The 19,752-nt window shown below is 52.1% G+C and overlaps 2 protein-coding genes across 2 annotated transcripts; both read right to left on the reverse strand.

The window, feature by feature from the left end:
* Positions 1 to 1,228: 1,228 nt before the first annotated feature.
* LOC142067834 (keratin, type I cytoskeletal 14) lies at positions 1,229 to 6,362 on the reverse strand. Its single transcript, XM_075116808.1, has 8 exons — positions 5,759 to 6,362; positions 3,917 to 3,999; positions 3,459 to 3,615; positions 3,030 to 3,191; positions 2,809 to 2,934; positions 2,463 to 2,683; positions 2,054 to 2,103; positions 1,229 to 1,539 (listed from the first exon to the last, which is right to left on the reverse strand). The coding sequence occupies exons 1-8, from the start codon at positions 6,281 to 6,283 to the stop codon at positions 1,442 to 1,444; spliced, it is 1,422 nt and encodes a 473-aa protein (XP_074972909.1). The 5' UTR covers positions 6,284 to 6,362; the 3' UTR covers positions 1,229 to 1,441.
* A 4,857-nt stretch (positions 6,363 to 11,219) lies between these two features.
* On the reverse strand, positions 11,220 to 17,840 carry LOC142067857 (keratin, type I cytoskeletal 14-like). Its single transcript, XM_075116848.1, has 8 exons — positions 16,916 to 17,840; positions 15,540 to 15,622; positions 14,852 to 15,008; positions 14,156 to 14,317; positions 13,935 to 14,060; positions 13,589 to 13,809; positions 11,848 to 11,885; positions 11,220 to 11,503 (listed from the first exon to the last, which is right to left on the reverse strand). The coding sequence occupies exons 1-8, from the start codon at positions 17,438 to 17,440 to the stop codon at positions 11,406 to 11,408; spliced, it is 1,410 nt and encodes a 469-aa protein (XP_074972949.1). The 5' UTR covers positions 17,441 to 17,840; the 3' UTR covers positions 11,220 to 11,405.
* Positions 17,841 to 19,752: the final 1,912 nt, after the last annotated feature.

Here is a 19,752-nt window from a genome sequence, read left to right on the forward strand (position 1 = left end):
ATCATCAACTCTTTTCAAGAGGCTGTTCGGGCCAGGAAGCATGCCTGTGTAATTGTCCAATAAGGACTGTACTGCCTTAGGGGAGGCTGAGAGAGAATGAATCATCAATAATCATCCAAGAGACAAGCGTGCTTGCTTACCATCAGCCGCAGAAGCCCCTTGTACATCATTATCAGCACGGGGAAGCTGATTTACTGCAAATCATTACCTTTCCCTTTTGTCTAAGGCCCAAATTTACATTCTTGTGGTATTGTGGAACCTGTATTCTTGAGGTGGGTGATGAACATGAGGCCTTGATCCAAGACCGGACAAAGCTCCCATGCACCGCTGGCTAGAAAGCATGAAGTTGGATCTAAGTGATTCCATCAGGCTTCAGGTCTACGAGGATTTCCTCTCCTACCTAGCCCACAAAGCACGCTCGGCGGATGTGCGACCAGCGCAGCATCCTTTGGTTCCTGTCACTCCCCAGAGGTGGGTGGGCAAAGGCAGGTCTGGTACCTGGCTGCCCGCGTGCTGCTCTGTCACCTAATCCTGAGTGGCAGCTTGCCTGCAGATGTTGCTGACATGCGATAACTAGTTCGTGTGTTCAAGGATTTCAGCAGTGACCTACTAGATGCCGTAGTGATAAAAAGTTATTGCTACTCATCCCTCTGCAGATTAAGCAATGGTTACTTTACAGCCTGTTAAGTGCAGCCCTTGGGCAACATGAAAAGGCCTGTACAAAGTTTTTGTACAATGTGCTTAATGCCGTGATGTAAAGGCAGCCAAATAAGACAGACGCATGTGTGTATAAGATTTGCCAACCAGTCTGATGCTGTGCTCGTGTCCCGGAATGGTGCACGTGACAGCAGTAGTCTTGCTGAAGTAATTTAAATTCAACTTACAGAAGAAAGGGATTCTTCATGGCACCAAGAGTTAGAGAACTGAGCTTTATTTTATTGGCTTTAAGTATCAGTCATGTGGCACATCAGCCTCAAGCATCATCCTTCCATCATTGCCTTCATTTTGTATCTTATCTGGTTTATGCCTCAGTCGGTCCCATGTATGTACAAGCAACGAGTTCGGTAGAAAAAGCTGTCTCAAATTATTTTTGCTCCAAATGGAACCTGTATCCCTCCATTCCCCTCCTCTCGCTGGCTTCTTCTTGTGGTTTCTTAGGACATTCCCTGGCATGAACACACAACCCTGAGGCTTTGAGATCACGTATCAGTGACAGACAAGTCTGCAGTTGCATGAACAAGGAAAAAAGCTTTATTAAATGTGTACAGAGTGCACGACGGCACCCATGTGAAATGGGGGTGAAACAGGGAGGGGGAGCAGATGAATGAAGCTGACTGCTTTCTGTGACACAGCCCCGTCACGTATGGCCTCAGATAATGCTGGGTTCAGCTCGCCACCCCCTGGAGCCAGGGGTCGAGGCTCCACAGAGCTGCTTGCCCTCCTAGCGAGTGGTGAGTGCAACCTGCTCCCGGGAGGAGACCACCTTCCCATCCTGCACCTCCTCAACGATTGTGCGGACCTGACGGGAAGATGTCGTGACTGCAAAAGGGAAGCAGAGAATGATTATTCAACGGGCAGGAAGGAGGGCAATTTCTTAACATATTATCGGGTGTTGCATGTTCTTAAGAAAGATGTGGGAAAATCCATGAGGAACCGGAAAATGCTGTTTTAAACAAGCCTACATTGGCTAGGAAGAGGGAAGAGCTGATGGAAAGGTCAAGAAGGCAAAAGGCCTCCTCCCTAAATGTATGGTGTCGCTTGATTTTTCAGGTCTGTGTAGAGCCAGGACAGTGGCTGCTCAGTCACGAGGCCCATTAGGGCAAATCATTCCTGCAGTAAAGGAGCACAAGGCATTTCCCTTCTCGACGGCTTCTCCCTGTGGTGAGCAGCTGTAAGGTGCGCACAAGCTCTGTAGACTGCTGTCACTGATTCAGCCAGCGAGGTGGCACAGCACGCCCGAGGAGTGATTTTCACTCCATCAGTTTGGCAGCTGCTCTAAAAGCAGGTCTCAGAGCTCTTTGTTATAAATATGTGTAGCAAGATAGGTTCTTACCGTCTCTGCCCGAGTGGGAGGACATAGCGGAGGAGTATTGGGAAGAAATACTGCAAGAGAAGGGGAAAACCAAAGACAAGTTAGGGACAAAATCCTTTTTTGTTGTTACACAGGGTCTGTATTCAGGCAGGAGGAAATCAGAGAAGTCTTGTAGCAGTAGCTAAAGCCATGGCACAGCTTCTCCTGGAGAGTCGAGGTGCCACCGCCCCCTCCAGCCATGGAAGGTGCCCATTAGAGCATCTCACTGCAGACAGACACCAGAGACAGAGCCACTGGGCACCCGTGGCTGGTATGAACGTAAAGGTGAACCCTGACAACTGCAGTTGGACTGAGTGCCCAGGCAGCATATTCTGTGCCTATTACCCGCCCCCTCCCGATGTGCCCTCCCAAGAGAAGCCCCTCTACGTACTGGGCGTCCTCGCCCTCCAGGAGCCGGCGGTACGTGGCGATCTCCTGCTCCAGGCGGCATTTGACGTCCAGGAGGACCCTGTACTCCTGGTTCTGGCGCTCCATGTCGCAGCGCAGCTCGGCCAGCTGCTCCTCCACGCTGCTGATCAGCCCCTGCAGCTGGGCCAGCTGGGTGCCGTAGCGCGCCTCTGTGTCGGCCAAGGTGCCCTCCAACGCCGCTTTCTGCGTGCAGAGGAGAGGGGTGGGCTCAGGGGTGGGCGGTGGGTGGGCGGCATGGGAGCACCCACGCCTCCCCTGGCCCACGCTCCTGCGCGCCCCCCACCCCGCAGGGAGCCGGCCCCTCGTACCGTGCTGAGCTGGGACTGCAGGTCTATCTCCAGGCTCTGTATGGTGCGTCGTAGCTCTGTGATCTCCGTCTTGCCGCTCTGAAGCTGCTCCGTGTTGATGGCCACCTCCCGGTTCAGCTCTTCCGTCTGCAGCAACGCAAAACTGTGTCGGTAGAGCACCGGCGAGCGGGCACGGCCCCGGGTCCCGTGCGCCCCGCTGCACCGCCGGCGAGCCGGCTCACCTTGCTGAAGAACCACTGCTCGGCGTCCCTGCGGTTCTTGTCGGCCAGGCTCTCGTACTGCTCCCTCATCTCAGCCAGGATCTTGGTGAGGTCGATTCCAGGAGCAGCATCCATCTCCACGCTGATCTCTCCACCCACCTGCCCGCGCAGGGCATTCATCTCCTGGCAGAAAAGAGGCACGTGATACATGTCATAATGAAATCAGTATATTCCCATCATGGCAAATCTCTTATTTGCACCCAGCAGACGAACCTCACAGACCTTCTCCTGGAGTTTCTGTGCGAAGGGATGGTTTCCCACCCCCTTGCCTACTCGAGTCTCCTGGCAGCCCTAATTGCAGAGACACTCCTGCACACTTGACCTGACCACTTCCCATTGTGCACAAGGTGCATTTCGGAGGTCCCAGTTTGAGCTGGTCTCTGTGCTCACCTCCTCGTGGTTCTTCTTGAGGTAGGCCAGCTCCTCCTTCAGGTTCTCGATCTGCATCTCCAGGTCAGCTCTGGCCAGGGTCAGCTCATCCAGGACTCTGCGCAGGCCATTGATGTCGGCCTCCACGCTCAGGCGCAGAGCCTGCTCCGTCTCAAACCTGGGAACACACGCACACAGTTGCACCGTGGAGCCCAGCTGATACAGGTTTCTTCTTGCTGTTTCCTTCCCCACCTTGCCACATATCTGCCAAGCATCTCTGATCGAATGTGCGTGCACAGCTCTCCAGGAATGTCCAGGCAATGCTGTGACCAGGAAGAGATGCACGCTTCCCAAATGTCTCACTTCTAGTGAGCAGTGACGTGGTGGAGCAACTTCAGTTGCCGAAAGCAAAGAAAAGCCTTAAGCAGACTGGCTTTTCCCCCTCTTTTCCAAATAACTGTTGAAGGCATTGGGCTTACTTGGTTCTGAAGTCATCAGCTGCCAGCCTGGCATTGTCAATCTGTAAGACGATGTTGGCATTTTCGACTGTTGCAGCAAGAATCTGGGGGGAGACAAAAGAAAGGAAAAGAGTGAAAAAGTAGTTCCAAAAACGAGCATGCTGCTGCCTGGTTCCCGTTCAAAAGGAGGACTGGAGCAGCACTGAACCTCCCGCCTGTGGGGCTGGACTTGCACGTGGCCTCTGCAAAGAGAGCGGCAGGACGCCCATGCTGTGTCTCATTGCACTGATTCGGTCTTGTGAAGGGAAGACGCTGGCATGAGCACGTCCCGCAGCCTGTTTCCCCCTGCCGGGGTGGCACCTCCAGGCGCTCACACCGTGCTCATACCACGCTCAGAGCCCTGGCAGCACCCTGGGCTTTGCCTGGCCATGCTGAACAGCCCAGCTGAGAAGGGAAAAAGGGTTGAGGAAGGAGCGCCTTGTGCCTGAATCGTTTCGCTTTCGTAACTACACCTGAGGTGCAAATATTTGTTCTGGGATTTGAAAATGATTGGCCATTTAATGAGCTGTAATTTCTGTAGCCACAAGCTAATGAAAAGCTCTCACTGAGTTCTGATGCTTCTGGGGATATCCACGCAATAATCCAGGAATATTGATGTGGTAATTTCCCAGCTGCAGGTTCGGGAAGGGAGGGGAGGGAAGGGAAGGGTCTGCCTCCCTCAGTATCACAAGCAGATGGTTTCTGTGAGACCCAGCAAATGCAACCTGAGCAACGTGCAAATCTGGAGACAGCTCCTGCCTCTGCACATTCCTGTGCTCCAGATCGGAGCACGCCTGACAAGCTGGAATTTGCAGAGACTCTTTGTGTATCAAGGCAAGAGCCCTTTACCCCAAGGTAAAGGCCCACAAGAAGGGTTAAAGAACTGAAATATTCTAGGTATGCGAGTTCCCCCGGGGCTGACCCTTGAGCCTGTCAGGGCTGCCCCATTCCAGAGCCCCAGGTCAGGCAGGGGTGAAGGACCAGGCAACCAGCTCACGATGATTAATGTGGGCAGAGGGATGACAACGATGGCAGGGCAGGAGAGGAAGGACAGATTCTGGTGCTTTCGTTCAAAGTTTTGTTGCCTAAAACCAGCCAGGGAGCTGCTAAGAATAAAGAAACAAGCTGGGCCATGGTTTCATCTACTGCATTTTAATGCAGGGCACACACCTGACCAGCACCTCTGAAGCCACCTACCACAACCCAGTATGTTTTCACTCCTGGATTTTCATTTGTGTCTGTGTTGGCACCTCCCAAAAGAACAGGCATCCCATGGGGCAGTTTCTTTCTTTTTTAACTTCCACCTGGAGCCTCATATCAGGCTAGAAAAGATCTGATTTGTTGGATACTTATGAGAACAACTTAGCATCGCCATTTGCATATCTTTCAGTAGTGAACACTGCCAAAGAGATAGCGAGTCCCTGCCTGCAGAGTGCTTAATCAGGAGCCTGGCAAAGGGAGCACATACTTGGGGCACAAGTAGCGTCAAGGAAAGGCAGGGAAGGACCGGCGTGGCAGCACGCACCCTGTAGCATCAGGTCACTGGAACCAAGGGCTGATTGCCTCTGCCTCCTGCTTTCCTGCGCCGTCTTTCGCCCTACACTCAAACGGTCAACAGAAACCCCATCTTTGTGCCTTGGTGGGGGGCATGAGCAAGAAACTGCTGTTCATAAATTATGATGGTTATTTCCAAGTGTGCTCCTTCTGTCTTCCCATACCAGACCAATCACCTGTCATTTGTTAATAGCCTTCCCTTCAGCTTTTAGGAATGAAGTCATCTTTTTAAAAGTGACTTTAATAATCTCGATAATCGCAGCACCCTACCTTGTTCCTGAGCTCCTCGATAGTCCTGTAGTAGGGGCTGTAGTCACGCTCGGGACCAGGTCCCTGCTTCTTGTACCATTCCCGGATCTTGACCTCCAGGTCAGTGTTGGCCTCCTCCAGGGCACGCACTTTGTCCAGGTAGGCGGCCAGGCGGTCGTTGAGGTTCTGCATCGTCTCCTTTTCGCCAGCCATGAGGATGCCATCGCTACTTCCAAAGCCAGCCCCATAGCCGCCCCCAAAGGCACCGCCAAAGCCAGCCCCATAGCCACCCCCAAAGCTAGACCCATAGCTACCCCCAAAGCCGCCGCCGAGGCCCCCTCCTACGCTGCTGCAGTAGCTGCCCCCATAGCCACTCCCGAGCCCCGAGACGATGCGGGAAGAGACAGAGTAGCTGCCAGAGCCTCCGTGGACGCTGGGGGCTCGGTACCCTCCTGCCCCAACACGCACGGAGGAAAGCCTGCTGGAGCCTCCCCCCAGGCCCTTGAGGGAGGTGGAGGAGGAGTATTGCCTGACAGTGGTGCTCATGGCGAAGGCTGGTGGAGGCTGGAGGGCTGGAGAGAGACACCCGCCTCGGCAGTGCAGGCAGCAAGTGCTCGCTTCCCCCTGGCCTGGAGCCCTTTATAGCCCGGGCAGGAGGCGTTGCCGGCGCTTTTTTTTCTTTTGCATTCCCGATGTTTTTCATCACTCCTAAAATCTGAGCCAACTTCCAGAATCGTCATTTTTGCCTTTGTTCTATTCATGCTTTTTGTCATATTCCACTAGAAACTTTTTATCTCACAAAGGATGTCTTTATGCTTCTTCCGTTTCCAAGTAAATAGCCAGGTGTGATTCAAAGTAGGAGGCTCCTTGCTCAGGGCTACATTTTAATGCTGCTTTGTACTGGTAGCTCTGAAACAGAGCTATTCAGACACCGTTTTGATCGAGTAAGGCAGCATCTCTTTTGCTGTGTCTTTTTGTCCCAGCCAATACAGTTTCCTGTCTCTACTTACACCGTACACACAGCACACCTGCAGGAACAACACCGTGTCGGGAAGCCCTGAATGTACATCCACAGCCCCTGAGTACAATGGTGCTAGAAGAAACTTGGCTACCAGTCCTGGAAATACAAGTCCTCTCTTTTATCTAGAGGGAGAGGGACGTTCTATAATGAAAAAGCAATGAAAATGGAATTCATGCTTCAGGGCTCATTTGATTCTTCACTTCGCTTCAGAGACCACCCAAGAGTGGAGGAATGTGAAAAGGCAATAAGATGTTTTGTGTTGTTCTTTGTGAACGAGAGCCTAGCAAGCCATTCAGAAAGGGCAGGGGATGGCTACTGGCTGGCATAACTTCAAAATTACGAGATGCTCCAGGGAAAAAATGTGGAGTAGCATGAATTTGGTGAAGGATGTAAGGAGAAAAGCTCCCGGTCTCTAAGCACTGTGAACAGGAGCACAAAGCTGACAGTAACATAGCTTAGCTGCTAATGCTAACGATTTCCGTGATTAACATCTCAATCAGTTGAGTGGGGAGGGGGGAGCGGCAACTTCAGTGAGAGCTTGGAATTTACAGCTCCCATGTAAACAGAGCTCCGGGAGAGATACTGGTTGCCTCTGAAGAACAAAAAGGCTCAAAAATTGAGTGCACCAGGCCTGGCCAAGCTCTGCTGCCTGTTCCCATGCTGACCTGCGTCACGGGCAGAAACCACAGATCTGAGTGTCACTAGTTAATAATGCAGGGTGTGGAGGAGAAGGTATTTCTTATGTGTGTGCATGGTGGATTGTTTGACTGTCTTCGCAGACAGGCCCCAACAACCCCTTCCCAACAGCCAGCTTCTTCCTTAGATCATTTGCCAAAGGAGGGGGGAAACAGTATGGAAATAAGCAACAGAGGTACATTTCTGAGTAGCTTTGAAAGGCATGGCTCCCTCCCTCTATCTGAAGAAAGCTGGAAGTGATACAGGAGTGGGATGTGTCCTTGGAACATCAGGAGCCGGCTGCTGTGGAGAAGCACAGGTAGCGATGTTCCCATTTGCCACCGGTGAACGGAGACAAGTCTGTACGACTTGGAGAACTGGAGACGTGGAGTCTCCACCCTGTTTGCTCTGGCCGGAGGACAGGTTCAGTCTCTTGGCGGCAGCATCCCCTTGTCGCGTGAGCGCCAGCAGACGGGGCGCGGAGCCGGCGGACGCCCACTTTCTGCTCGGCTTCCCCAGGTGCGGATGGCACAGGCGGAGCGGCACGGGGGCGGCTGCCACATGCGGCTGCAGGGAACGTGCTTCCTCCCCACCTCCGTTCCCTCACCGTCACCCGGGTGATACGAAAGGGCACAACTCGTGGCTTGTCCCCGCTGAGCGCAGCGGTGGCACAAAGAACGGGGAGCGTCAGTGGCAAAACTAGTACAGACCCCCGCGCCGGTCCGAACCCTCAGCTTGGCGTGAGCAAAGCCCTCCAGACCTGTCAGCCAGCAGCTGTCATCGGCTTTCCACAGACAGGCGCGGGATGAGTAGCTGTCACGACGTTACAAGGGTAACGGCACGTTCTTTCTTTACCTGAAATTGCCTTTTCTTTCATCTTTTGTTTCCTATTTAACCGCTATGTCATAAAAATACACATTGCTCAAAACATCTATGATATTTTGATAATACCACAAGGCAGCAATTAAAATCATGAGGTGTTAATTAAGACTTAAAACAACATATTAAAAATTCTAAGGCATTATTTACATGACCTCCCATTGAACACAACCACAAATGACTATGTATTGTTTGTATTGCACTCTTTTAAATAAAAGGCTGACTATTAAACCAGATTCTGCCTCTCTTTCATGAGCGCATGCACACTATGAGCCTCTTTTTTATACATTTCAAAATCAGAAGGCCAGTTCTATGGCATGACAGTAATTTTAGGGTAGCACATTGGTGTTTAAACGTGCAATTCTGTCTTGCTTCAGGAGGAAAATGGAGACGAAGTTCTGGCTCCAAACGTATATATCAGCCGTCCCGATAGATTAAACTACCCGGTCGAAAACACTTCTCTGTTTATTTTAGTGCACTTTTAAAGGTTGCCCCAGTATCAAAATATCATAGGAAAGTTCCCTAAAATGAGCTGAAAAGCCACACCTTAACGTCTCTTGCTAAAGTGGTCTTTTATGTCAGATTAACTCAGTGTAGCCTGAGAAGTCAAACCGTCTTTCTGGAATAAAATACCACGTTCTGAAACCTGCCTCAAGCTGCCGCTGCCTGTCCGCATAAGCCACCACCTGCAGCTCCCTCCTCAACGGGTTTCTTAAGGTCAGGACTAATTATTAATGCTTAAGGCAGGAGAGAATCAGCATCTGTTTTCCACACCTCCCTCACGATTTGCAGTAGCAAGAGTAACTAAAACAGAGGGTTTTGTTAGCAAAGCATTATTTGTTGCTTCTACAGCAACACCGGTGTGCCCAGACTTTTCCAGGAGCAAATACACAGCACGGATGAATTCCAGCCAGGCACCTTAAGCGTGGCTACGTCGGGTGTCGCGGGGGGCGCAGCTGGAGGGTCACGACCACCGCGGGTTGCTCAGGGGAGCTGCGAGAGGTGTTGGTGGTCCCCGCACCATCCGCGGGGAGAACAGGGTGTCCCTAAGAGGTGGCCTGGGAAGCCCCGAGTGTTAACTGCAGGCTGTGTCTGTCCTTCCTGGGCATCTGAGCTCAGGCTGCACAACACCCGCCCTCACCCAGCACCGGGGCACGGAGCACCCCTCGGGGGCACCCCCCAGGCTCCTTCAGGGGTGCGGTAGCAGGGCGAGCGCAGTCTGTAGGACTGCAGAAATGCTGTGGCTGGAAGAGCCTCGGGTCGGGAATCGTGCCCTGTTATTTGCTTGTGGCCCGTCCGCGATGCACCACGAGGGCGTGCGGTGGCAGAGCACGGGGAGCCTTTCTGACCACACCGCTCCTTTACTGGCTCCTGTTTATGTGTCCTTTGGTGGAATCTGAGTGGAAATGAGATCACTGTTCATCAGCGGTCAGGTTCAAAACCAAAGCGGTGTCTACCACAAGTGGGTGGATGCTGGGAGTACGTTAAGCCAGCTCGCGCAGGGCTGCTGTGCTCAGGGCTGCTGCGCAGGGTGCACGGGGCAGCTGGTGCCCTGCACGTGCCGCAGAGGATCTGCGATGCATGGACGAGAGGAAATGGCCTCAAGCTGCGCCAGGGAAAGTTTAGGTTGGATATTAGGAAAAACTTCTTCACCGAAAGGGTTGTCAGGCGTTGGAACAGGCTGCCCAGGGAGGTGGTTGAGTCTCCATCCCTGGAGGTATTTAAAAGAAGGGTAACATGGTGCTTGAGGATATGGTTTAGTGGTGGCCTGGGCTGTGATAGGTTAGCGGTTGGACTCGATGGTCTTAAGGGTCTTTTCCAACCTTAACGATTCTATGGTTCTATGACAGCGGATGCAGCCCCAGCCGACACCGGCAGAGCTGCTTGGCTGCAGCACGGGGTGCCTCAAGACCGTCCACCCCTGCCACGGCTACCTCGGCTTGTGGTGTGGATGACGCACTGCGGGGATCCTTTCAATGTTTTGAAAGAAAACGGAATTCTCACTTATGTCCCCATAAAACCCAGGCAGATCTCCTGGAAAGGGGTCTTAAAACTGTGTGGCCAGCTTTATTCTTAGACACATTCAGTAGCGTTTCTCTGAATCATCCCACTGATTTAGAAGCTGGATTTATGAAGTAATAAATATGTCAGAATCCAGCCAAGAATCTGTCTGAACTGGCTTTCCAGGAACGGCTGGGCCAGCTGACGGCAACGTGAACTGCTGCATCAGGAACAGCCACAGACAGCCAGGGAGTGCCAGAAATAACTCCCAGGGGAGCTTTAATGTTATTGCTGGTACAGACCATACCCACCACTTACCATCGCTTGTTTTCCTCACCCTTTAGCGGTGCCTTTGGAAGCAAGAATCAAACTAAGCTGAGTTTGTTTTCCTGGAGGGGCATCGGCCAGGGTATCCCGGCCACATCGACGGCTTAATTTCATTTTAGCACAAAGCTTGTTATCTGGACTGCAGGGCAACCGCTGAGGCAGAGCTGGGAAGGGAGTCGTTTGCAGGGTCCTGGCTGCGTGACCTGAGTTTTGGTCACTTTCTTGCTTGGACTCACTGAATTAAAAGCTTCAGCTCTAGTGTTGCTGTACGTTGCAGCCAGGGGAGCGGCACTTTGCCGCAGTCTGAAAGTCACAGTGCCGAACCGGAGAGGAAATACGAAGATTCTCACAAGTTTCACCTGCCACGACCACATAATCTGTTCCTTTCTAGACCTCCACCCACATCAGCTGTCTTCACTGAAGCAGCCAGGTCTCGGGTGTTACAGAGTGTAGGTGTACTGGCCCCACCGCCTGGGTACCCAAGATGGAGAATGCTACTGTTCCAGAGAGGAGATCTGTCCTACGGCCCCAGGAGCGGGACAGCCTGGCTCTCCAGAGCAACAAGACAAGGCCCCGGTTTGCACAAGCGCAAAGAAAAGCTTTATTTGATTTCTGAGCGCGGCACAGCACTTAGAGAAAGGGTGAGGGAAGCCAGGGCGCGATAAAAAAGGGAAGATGTGTTTCGTGATCTGCACAGCCACGGCACATAAGCTGGAATCTTTGCTCGCTTTGCTCCTCGAGGTTTGCAGCAAACCGGGCAGCGCCTCAGTGGGCAGCCTGGGTGATCTGCTCACGGGAGGAAATCACCTTCCCGTCCTGCACTTCCTCGAAGATTGTGCGGATTTGGCGGGTAGTTACAGGTGCTACAATGGAGAAAGAAGGAGCCGTTATTTACAGGGAAGCAAGGAGAAAGTGTCCTAAAGTATTTCACAGGTAGATTTGTTATTACCAACAACTGCCTCTGAAACCCAATATAGCCACCATGCTCCTACCCCTGAACACTTTATTATACAGTTCCAGTCTGCATGGAAAATCTTCTGAAATGTGTTCTGCTGTATCGTAAGAGTGGCTTATGTCAGTTCACATTTTGAAAATGTAATAAAATAGTCATTCTAGTAAATTAGTAAAAAGAGTCTGTGCTAAGAAGGTGGCTAAGGATATGACAGAGCTATGTGTGATCAGTGCTTCAGCCAAGACATGTTCTTACCTTCTTTCACAGGCTGCGAGACATAGTGGGAAGACATGCTACAGGAGGAGGAAAGAGAATGAATGGTCAGAAACAGAAAAAAAAGTGAGTAGTCTCTAAGACAAAACCATTATTTAAAACCCCGCCTTTTCTACTTGGCCAGTATGTGATTAAAATCTGGAAACCGCCTAGTGTCAAAATGGAAAGGAAGAAAACGCTAAGGGTGTATGTGCGTCACGATAACAGCAGGAGCCTGAGGAGTGGCTGGGGGAGGCCCTACCGCTGAGTCACGGGGTTCAGGCAGGACCCCTTCCTTTCTAAACTCCTGCTCCGAGAGGAGTCTGGTGCGGCTAAGTCCAGTCTTAGTCTCATACTTGGTCAATGGTTTGTTTTTTAAGGATTGTAGATGTAACCACCCATCAGGGTATTTGTTGTCAGTAACTAATTCAGCAGCTGCCCCAGCTGGTCACGTTCAATGAGAATGAACAGGGCTAGATTAATGAATAGTATGATTTATCAAAGCAACAGATACACAGGTTCTTTGGATTACCGGTGATAAATCTGCTGGTTACAAGGCACACAGAAATACCAAGAATATGAGTAACACTGCGAGGCTACAAGTGCGCTAAGCAAATATGAAGTGACTCTAAGGCATTGGAGTCACACTGTCAATCTCCAATGCATTTGGAGAGTTAAGCAGCTCTAATATATTAGAGATTTACCATGACTCTATAGAGAGGTTTCTAAGTTTTTCCGGGGAAGCAGTTGGTATAACCAAGTGTACAAACCCTACCCAAAGGCGTCCCAGTGCAGGGGAAGAGAGGCTCAGCCCGTCAGCTGCTCCCAGGAGTCGGAGTGGTACACGATGGTATCTGCCCTAACACCCTCTTAAACTATTTTATACTATTTTTTACCTTTCAGGTGGAGCTTGAGTAACTCTAGTTGTACATACCTTTATTAGGATTGGTGTAAAATTTCCTCACTTTGCTTTTAAAGGTGTAAACTAGAAAAATTCCAAGCGCATGCCCAGTGAGGGGTGGTCACACCTTAGAGGCAGGCCACTTTTGGGATGGAGGTGTGTTTTGGTATTATAATGATATTAGAATGAGCAAAGTTAACTAAAAGGGGAGCATTTTGTCAAAAGCATGACAGACTGTTGGCTCAGGGTGGCAAATGTGCAGCGTACCAGCCCCATGGTACCTCGAGTTCCCATTTATCCCAGAGCCTGGCCGCGGTGCCTCCCCACCGCTCCACCCTCCGGACAACTCTTAGAGTCAGGATGCCAAGTTCTCCTGGCACTGCCGACATCTAAGGTTACAAGCCTAGGGAACTTCGTGGAATGGATTCCTCATGTCAGCTGCGCTCCTCCCTGACAGCTTCTTCAATGCTGTACCTTTTCTAAAAACACAAGTTTAATTTCCAAGTCACCCGCAGCGATTACTCCACAGTGCGCGCCACCGGGGTCAGGCACACAGGCAGCCCGCATCCAGGCCGCAGTGAGCAGCAGCGCTACCTGCCCCTCACCCCGATTACACAGACACTGGAGGGGTGGGAACTGCATCCCAGGGATGCTGCAGCGCTGTGAGAACCATGGGTCTGTTCAGGACTGGTAGGGCTGAAAAGGGAGACCCCGCTGCGTGCCGTGGGTCAGGAAATGGGCTCACAGGATCCTCCAGGGAATGCGGGTTGTTTGTTATTTATTTCCTTTGCTGCTACCCGCCCCCTCCCGATGTGCCCTCCCAAGAGAAGCCCCTCTACCTACTGGGCGTCCTCGCCCTCCAGGAGCCGGCGGTACGTGGCGATCTCCTGCTCCAGGCGGCATTTGACGTCCAGGAGGACCCTGTACTCCTGGTTCTGGCGCTCCATGTCGCAGCGCAGCTCGGCCAGCTGCTCCTCCACGCTGCTGATCAGCCCCTGCAGCTGGGCCAGCTGGGTGCCGTAGCGCGCCTCTGTGTCGGCCAAGGTGCCCTCCAACGCTGCTTTCTGCGTGCAGAGGAGAGGGGTGGGCTCAGGGGTGGGCGGAGGGTGGGCGGCATGGGAGCACCCACGCCTCCCCTGGCCCACGCTCCTGCGCGCCCCCCACCCCGCAGGGAGCCGGCCCCTCGTACCGTGCTGAGCTGGGACTGCAGGTCTATCTCCAGGCTCTGGATGGTGCGTCGTAGCTCTGTGATCTCCGTCTTGCCGCTCTGAAGCTGCTCCGTGTTGATGGCCACCTCCCGGTTCAGCTCTTCCGTCTGCAGCAACGCAAAACCGTGTCGGTAGAGCACCGGCGAGCGGGCACGGCCCCGGGTCCCGTGCGCCCCGCTGCACCGCCGGCGAGCCGGCTCACCTTGCTGAAGAACCACTGCTCGGCGTCCCTGCGGTTCTTGTCGGCCAGGCTCTCATACTGCTCCCTCATCTCAGCCAGGATCTTGGTGAGGTCGATTCCAGGAGCAGCATCCATCTCCACGCTGATCTCTCCACCCACCTGCCCGCGCAGGGCATTCATCTCCTGGCAGAAGAGAGAAACACATCTTCATGCAATCCCACAATCAGCATGTAAGGATGTTCCTCTCAAGGCAAAGTCCTTCAGGAAAGGTATTTCCTGAAGGTATTTCCGCAGGTATTTCTGGGGCAGATCAACAGAGAGGAAACTGGTGCCTTCCCTCCACAATCACAAATAAAATAACCCCAATTCTCAAGAAATCTCCATCTGAGTTAAATTTGGCTTTTTTCAGAGAATAAATCAGAGCCTGTAGTTGACTTCATTTCTCAGGAGATAGATCTCCCAGGCCTGAAGCTGCTAGGATTGTTAATAAATCTCTAACAGCTACAGTGGACATGACTGAAAGAAGAAGTGGTGAATGGTTTTATACAGGCTCCGGAGAGGATGCGCTGTTATCCAGAATGCATCCTCTCTACTTCCTTGCCAGCACTTCTCCTCTTCCCTCCCAGCAGCTCAAAACTCAGCCTAGCTTAAAGGCTGGGCCAGAACTCATATTTCTGGGCCTAGGCTGGACTTTTTTGAGCCTGTGTCTGTGCTCACCTCCTCGTGGTTCTTCTTGAGGTAGGCCAGCTCCTCCTTCAGGTTCTCGATCTGCATCTCCAGGTCAGCTCTGGCCAGGGTCAGCTCATCCAGGACTCTGCGCAGGCCATTGATGTCGGCCTCCACGCTCAGGCGCAGAGCCTGCTCCGTCTCAAACCTGGGAACACACGCACAGTCACAAAAGTCGCACGGGATCTTCTCCAGGTGGGGACAGAGCACCTCAGCGCTGCTGCTGTCGTCGTGTCAACTCTGCACGACGCCAGTGGTGCACGGACGACCTTCTGACGGTGAACGCTAGCGAACACAGGGGGACACCTGGTCAAACAGTGTCCGTCTGAGCCCACATCACCTGATATCACCGGGCCGTGTTACTGGGTCCGGGCTTTGCTGAGCTACACACACAAGTTAAAGGCACAGCAGAGGCACAGTGCCAGTTCTCTGCACAGAAGAGGTCTCACACATCTTGCCACAGAGGAGCAAGCAATGGAATAAAATAGCCAAGTTTTGGATGGAAGTAAAACAATCCCTAAATGCCTACAGATTTAGATAACCTACTGCTTTGGAAATTACACCTGCATTTTGAAGGCCTTATTTCCACATTGCCCTTGGGTTTCGGATGGGATTTCCTCCCCATTTCATCAAATGTCTCTGCAGACTTTGTTCCATTTTTTCAGGAAATGTGGCTTACTTGGTCCTGAAGTCATCAGCTGTCAGCCTGGCGTTGTCGATCTGCAGGAGGAGGTTAGCATTGTCCACTGTGGCCACCAGGACCTGGCGGGTGGAGGATAAAGAAAAAGCACTCAGTGAGTGTCAGGAACTCGCCCTGGCTGACCAAGGGGTGGGAGCACAAGGGAGGCTGTCAGGACAGGAACAGTTCTGGGGATCCTTGGGTTTCCTTAGCAGAAGCGTGTACTGAATCAGGACAAGCGAGACACAACAGACTGACTGCAGGGGGGGGCTGGTTACCCCGTGACCTCCCTTCCCAAAAATCCTTCAGTAAGTATTTCAAAAGGCTTCATGAAGCCATGTAAGATGTGTGAGACCTGATGACAGCATTTGTTCCCATGCTTCAGGGCATGTGCTGATTATGCAAGGGTGAAGGAGGAATCACCTGCTCCCCCATCCACAGCACCGAGCAGCTCTTCTGGACGGACAGGTGGACCAGCAGGGTGCTTGTGCTTGGCAAACCTTGTGCCCATTTGTTCAGGGATGGACTTAATTTTTTTGACTGCAGAAATGGAGCAAAACGCAGTGAGCAGGTGCCTACGGCTTCTGATTTTTATATTACAAAACCAGGAGCAAATAATCAACACCAGGAGAAGATTCGAGTCAGAGTTTGGGAGGACATCGGTTATGGTGCCAAGGCGAGGGAGGGAAAATGGATTCCCTGCAACATTTGCCAGCGGTCCTGCAGCTCCAGCTGCACACAGCCTTCCTTCATGTTTCCTAGGGGCAATTCTTATGTCAGAAGTAACAGAGAAGAACAAAGTCAACTCTTGATTATTTCCTCCAAAACAGGGGGGTGGGTATCAAATCAGAACCAAGAAAAGTCCCCCCCCCGAGCTGCCTGGGTTGGTGGGTCACAGCGAGCCTGGCCCTGGGGCAGTGACTGCCAAAAGGAGTCGAAAAGCTCCTTATTGGTCAGTTCCACCTTTTTCTCTTCAGCATCTAAATCACATCAATAACGAGGAGCTGAAACAAGTTTGCAAAGTCTTTGTATGTTTAGAAGCATCACATCAACGTTCCACAGTTTGCACAGACCTACAACTCTCCCTGCAGACTCATTTTAAACTTCCGAAAAACACGCAGGCTTGTCTCTTATACTTCACTTTTCCATTATGTCCCTTTACAACTGCTTTTCCAGTGCAACCTGCCACTTGTTCTGTCTAGAAGGATGTAACCAAAAGCTGACACTGAGAAATCCCTGAATTTCCAGCCTGGCACTCTGCATGTGCATCCGAGATGCTTTTTATGACATAGTTAGTGATTAGTAATCACAGAGGTAGCAGCCAGTGTTTCTGCTTCCCTTCTGATAACAAGACTGTGTTAATTGCAGCACCCTACCTTGTTCCTGAGCTCCTCGATAGTCCTGTAGTAGGGGCTGTAGTCACGCTCGGGACCAGGTCCCTGCTTCTTGTACCATTCCCGGATCTTGACCTCCAGGTCAGTGTTGGCCTCCTCCAGGGCACGCACTTTGTCCAGGTAGGCGGCCAGGCGGTCGTTGAGGTTCTGCATCGTCTCCTTTTCGCCAGCCATGAGGATGCCATCGCTACTTCCAAAGCCAGCCCCATAGCCGCCCCCAAAGGCACCGCCAAAGCCAGCCCCATAGCCACCCCCAAAGCTAGACCCATAGCTACCCCCAAAGCCGCCGCCAAGGCCCCCTCCTACGCTGCTGCAGTAGCTGCCCCCATAGCCACTCCCGAGCCCCGAGACGATGCGGGAAGAGACAGAGTAGCTGCCAGAGCCTCCGTGGACGCTGGGGGCTCGGTACCCTCCTGCCCCAACACGCACGGAGGAAAGCCTGCTGGAGCCTCCCCCCAGGCCCTTGAGGGAGGTGGAGGAGGAGTATTGCCTGACAGTGGTGCTCATGGCGAAGGCTGGTGGAGGCTGGAGGGCTGGAGAGAGACACCCGCCTCGGCAGCGCAGGCAGCAAGTGCTCGCTTCCCCCTGGCCTGGAGCCCTTTATAGCCCGGGCAGGAGGCGTTGCCGGCGCTTGTCGTCACCCCTGACAGCCAGAGCCAAATTCCAGAATCATCATTTTTCTCTTGCCGATTTCATGTCTTTTGTCACATCCCACTAGAAGCACTACGGCACACACAGGATCTTCTCTTTCCGCTTTAGTTCCCAGCACCCGGCGTGATTCACACCGAAGGCTCCTTGCTCACGGCTATGTTTTAGCATTTCACATCGCACCTGAGATGCAGAGGTGCTCGCTCTGGCTCCACCCCGCTGCTCCTTCGTGAAGCAACACAAGTGAGTCCTCTGTGATACGCCAAGACGCCCGCAAGTGTCTTATATCATTAAAAATCTACAAATCTATTTATTTGCTTTTTTAAAGAGTCTAAAGCCAATGAAAGCTGCTGACTTAAGAGCTCTACGCATCCATAATCTTTATATGGGCCAACGCAAAGCCAGATGGAAATCTTCCCGTCGGGACCTCTATCCCGGGACAAGCACAGACCTGGTGGTATTTGTGTGCTGATACCATATTTGGCAGAAACCTTGTAGCTCAAAGGAGAAGAAACTCCAGTGATTTCTTCTTACATACCGGCCTACAGAGACTGAAAAGTCCCTACAGCAGTGGTTCTTCAGTTGGTTTAAAAGGCAGATGCCCAACGTTTCCCAGAGGCACCTGCTTTGCTGCATCGCCTTTCACAGCCTGCACAGAATCAGCCTGTGACTCCTAAAACTGAAGCTGTAGAAGCTGAAAACTTCTGTGCGACAATTTAATCTGTTTCATTGCTAAGGCAGGTTTTAATGCTCAGAGTCTAAATCAGAGAAAAACAATTTGAAGCTACATTAGACACCCGCTGCCAGGACGCTTTGCGTGCAGTTGTGACGGGAAGAGGATGATCAGCTCCTACCAGTTCTCATCCTGCGTGCAGATACGCTTTTTCCTACAGTTTGCAGCTGCAAGACACAGTGCTAACAGAACTGAGCAGGACTAGCAGCACCTGCGTCACTGATGGGCAAAGTGCAACGCAAGCAGCAGCGAGCAGCCAGAACCCTGTGAGCACCTGCGAAGCAGAGGGTTTAAACAGGATAACGCAGGAGAGATGTACAGAGATGCGGCAATGCAGCCACCCCGATAGCCACACCTGCATTGTGCTATTAAGGGATTGAGCACAGCGTTTATAGTAATGCAGCTGGACAGGTATTAGCCTGAAAAAAAGCAGCAGAGAACCAGGAAGGGAGACACTGCACTGTTTTATTCTTTTTTGGGAAAAAAAAAAAAGAAATCCTTTTACTGATGTGGCGCCAGCTCTTGCAGTATACGGTGGAAAATCGCACACCCAACCTGCTGGCCTGCCTGGCTCCAGCAATGTCATTCTCGGATAAGAGAGGTTATTTTTCCTTTTAGCAGAGGTACCTATGAGGTAGTGAAAGAGAGTTATAGGGATTAGGAACCCTTTTGTGCTTTCTCTCCTGTGGTGATCTCCCTCCTTCCCTGGGCCCCTCTGGCTGTTTTCACATTCTAATGCACTTAACTGATTTTGGAGTTGCTAAGACGTTCCCAGAGCCTCACCCTTGGGTAATTCATAGTGTTTCCTTTCTTTCATCTGTTCCCTGCAGGACACAATAACAACGCTTTATCTGCATCACTATTAGATCTCAAGGACTTAACAGGGAGTCACGTTCTCTTTCTTTAGCAGCTCCAGGAGTGGTGGTGTGCTTTTTCTGGGCAGCCACCGAGGAAGCAGCTTAACCAGAAACACATTCCAGATCCTCTTAGTCGAGGGCTCCAGTCTCTGGGCAGCACTGCCTCACAACTATTTGGCTTCAGATTTAGATTTTTGACTCCCCCAAGCTGCAAAATCTGGGGATTTGGGATGCACACATGCCCCATCCCCCAGAGAGCTGGGGGAAAGGAGGGGACCTGGGAGCAACCCACCGCCGGCAAACGGCAGAGCGCGCAGCTGATCGTGCTCTGCTCGCAGCGCAGTCCTGGGGCAACCTGGCAGGGTGAAGATCAGTGCTCCCGCTGGCCCGCTTCCCTCCGTGGTGGGGGGTACAGGGTTACCCAACAGGCGTCATGTGGGAGCTGTGCTCAAGAGCCACGGCCACCCTGCTCTGAGCTCTTCCAGATGTGCTCACTTTGCTCATGTTTGCTCTAGCAAACACCCTCCTGCTCCAGGCAATTCCCATGTTGGCCGTGAGCCCCTCACGTGGGCCAAAAACTG

Source organism: Phalacrocorax aristotelis, chromosome 23 (assembly GCF_949628215.1).
Source record: "Phalacrocorax aristotelis chromosome 23, bGulAri2.1, whole genome shotgun sequence".
Lineage (NCBI taxonomy): Eukaryota > Metazoa > Chordata > Aves > Suliformes > Phalacrocoracidae > Phalacrocorax > Phalacrocorax aristotelis.

Coding starts and splice junctions, on each gene's coding strand:
- LOC142067834 (XM_075116808.1), bottom strand. CDS start 6,283: ATGAGCACCACTGTCAGGCAATACTCCTCCTCCACCTCCCTCAAGGGC. Junction 2,104..2,462: donor CTGGAGGGCGAGGACGCCCA/GTACGTAGAGGG, acceptor CTTCTCTTGCAG/TATTTCTTCCCAATACTCCT. Junction 1,540..2,053: donor CTCCCACTCGGGCAGAGACG/GTAAGAACCTAT, acceptor TCCCTTTTGCAG/TCACGACATCTTCCCGTCAG.
- LOC142067857 (XM_075116848.1), bottom strand. CDS start 17,440: ATGAGCACCACTGTCAGGCAATACTCCTCCTCCACCTCCCTCAAGGGC. Junction 15,623..16,915: donor TCGAGGAGCTCAGGAACAAG/GTAGGGTGCTGC, acceptor TCCACCCGCCAG/GTCCTGGTGGCCACAGTGGA. Junction 15,009..15,539: donor GCTGATGACTTCAGGACCAA/GTAAGCCACATT, acceptor GTGTGTTCCCAG/GTTTGAGACGGAGCAGGCTC.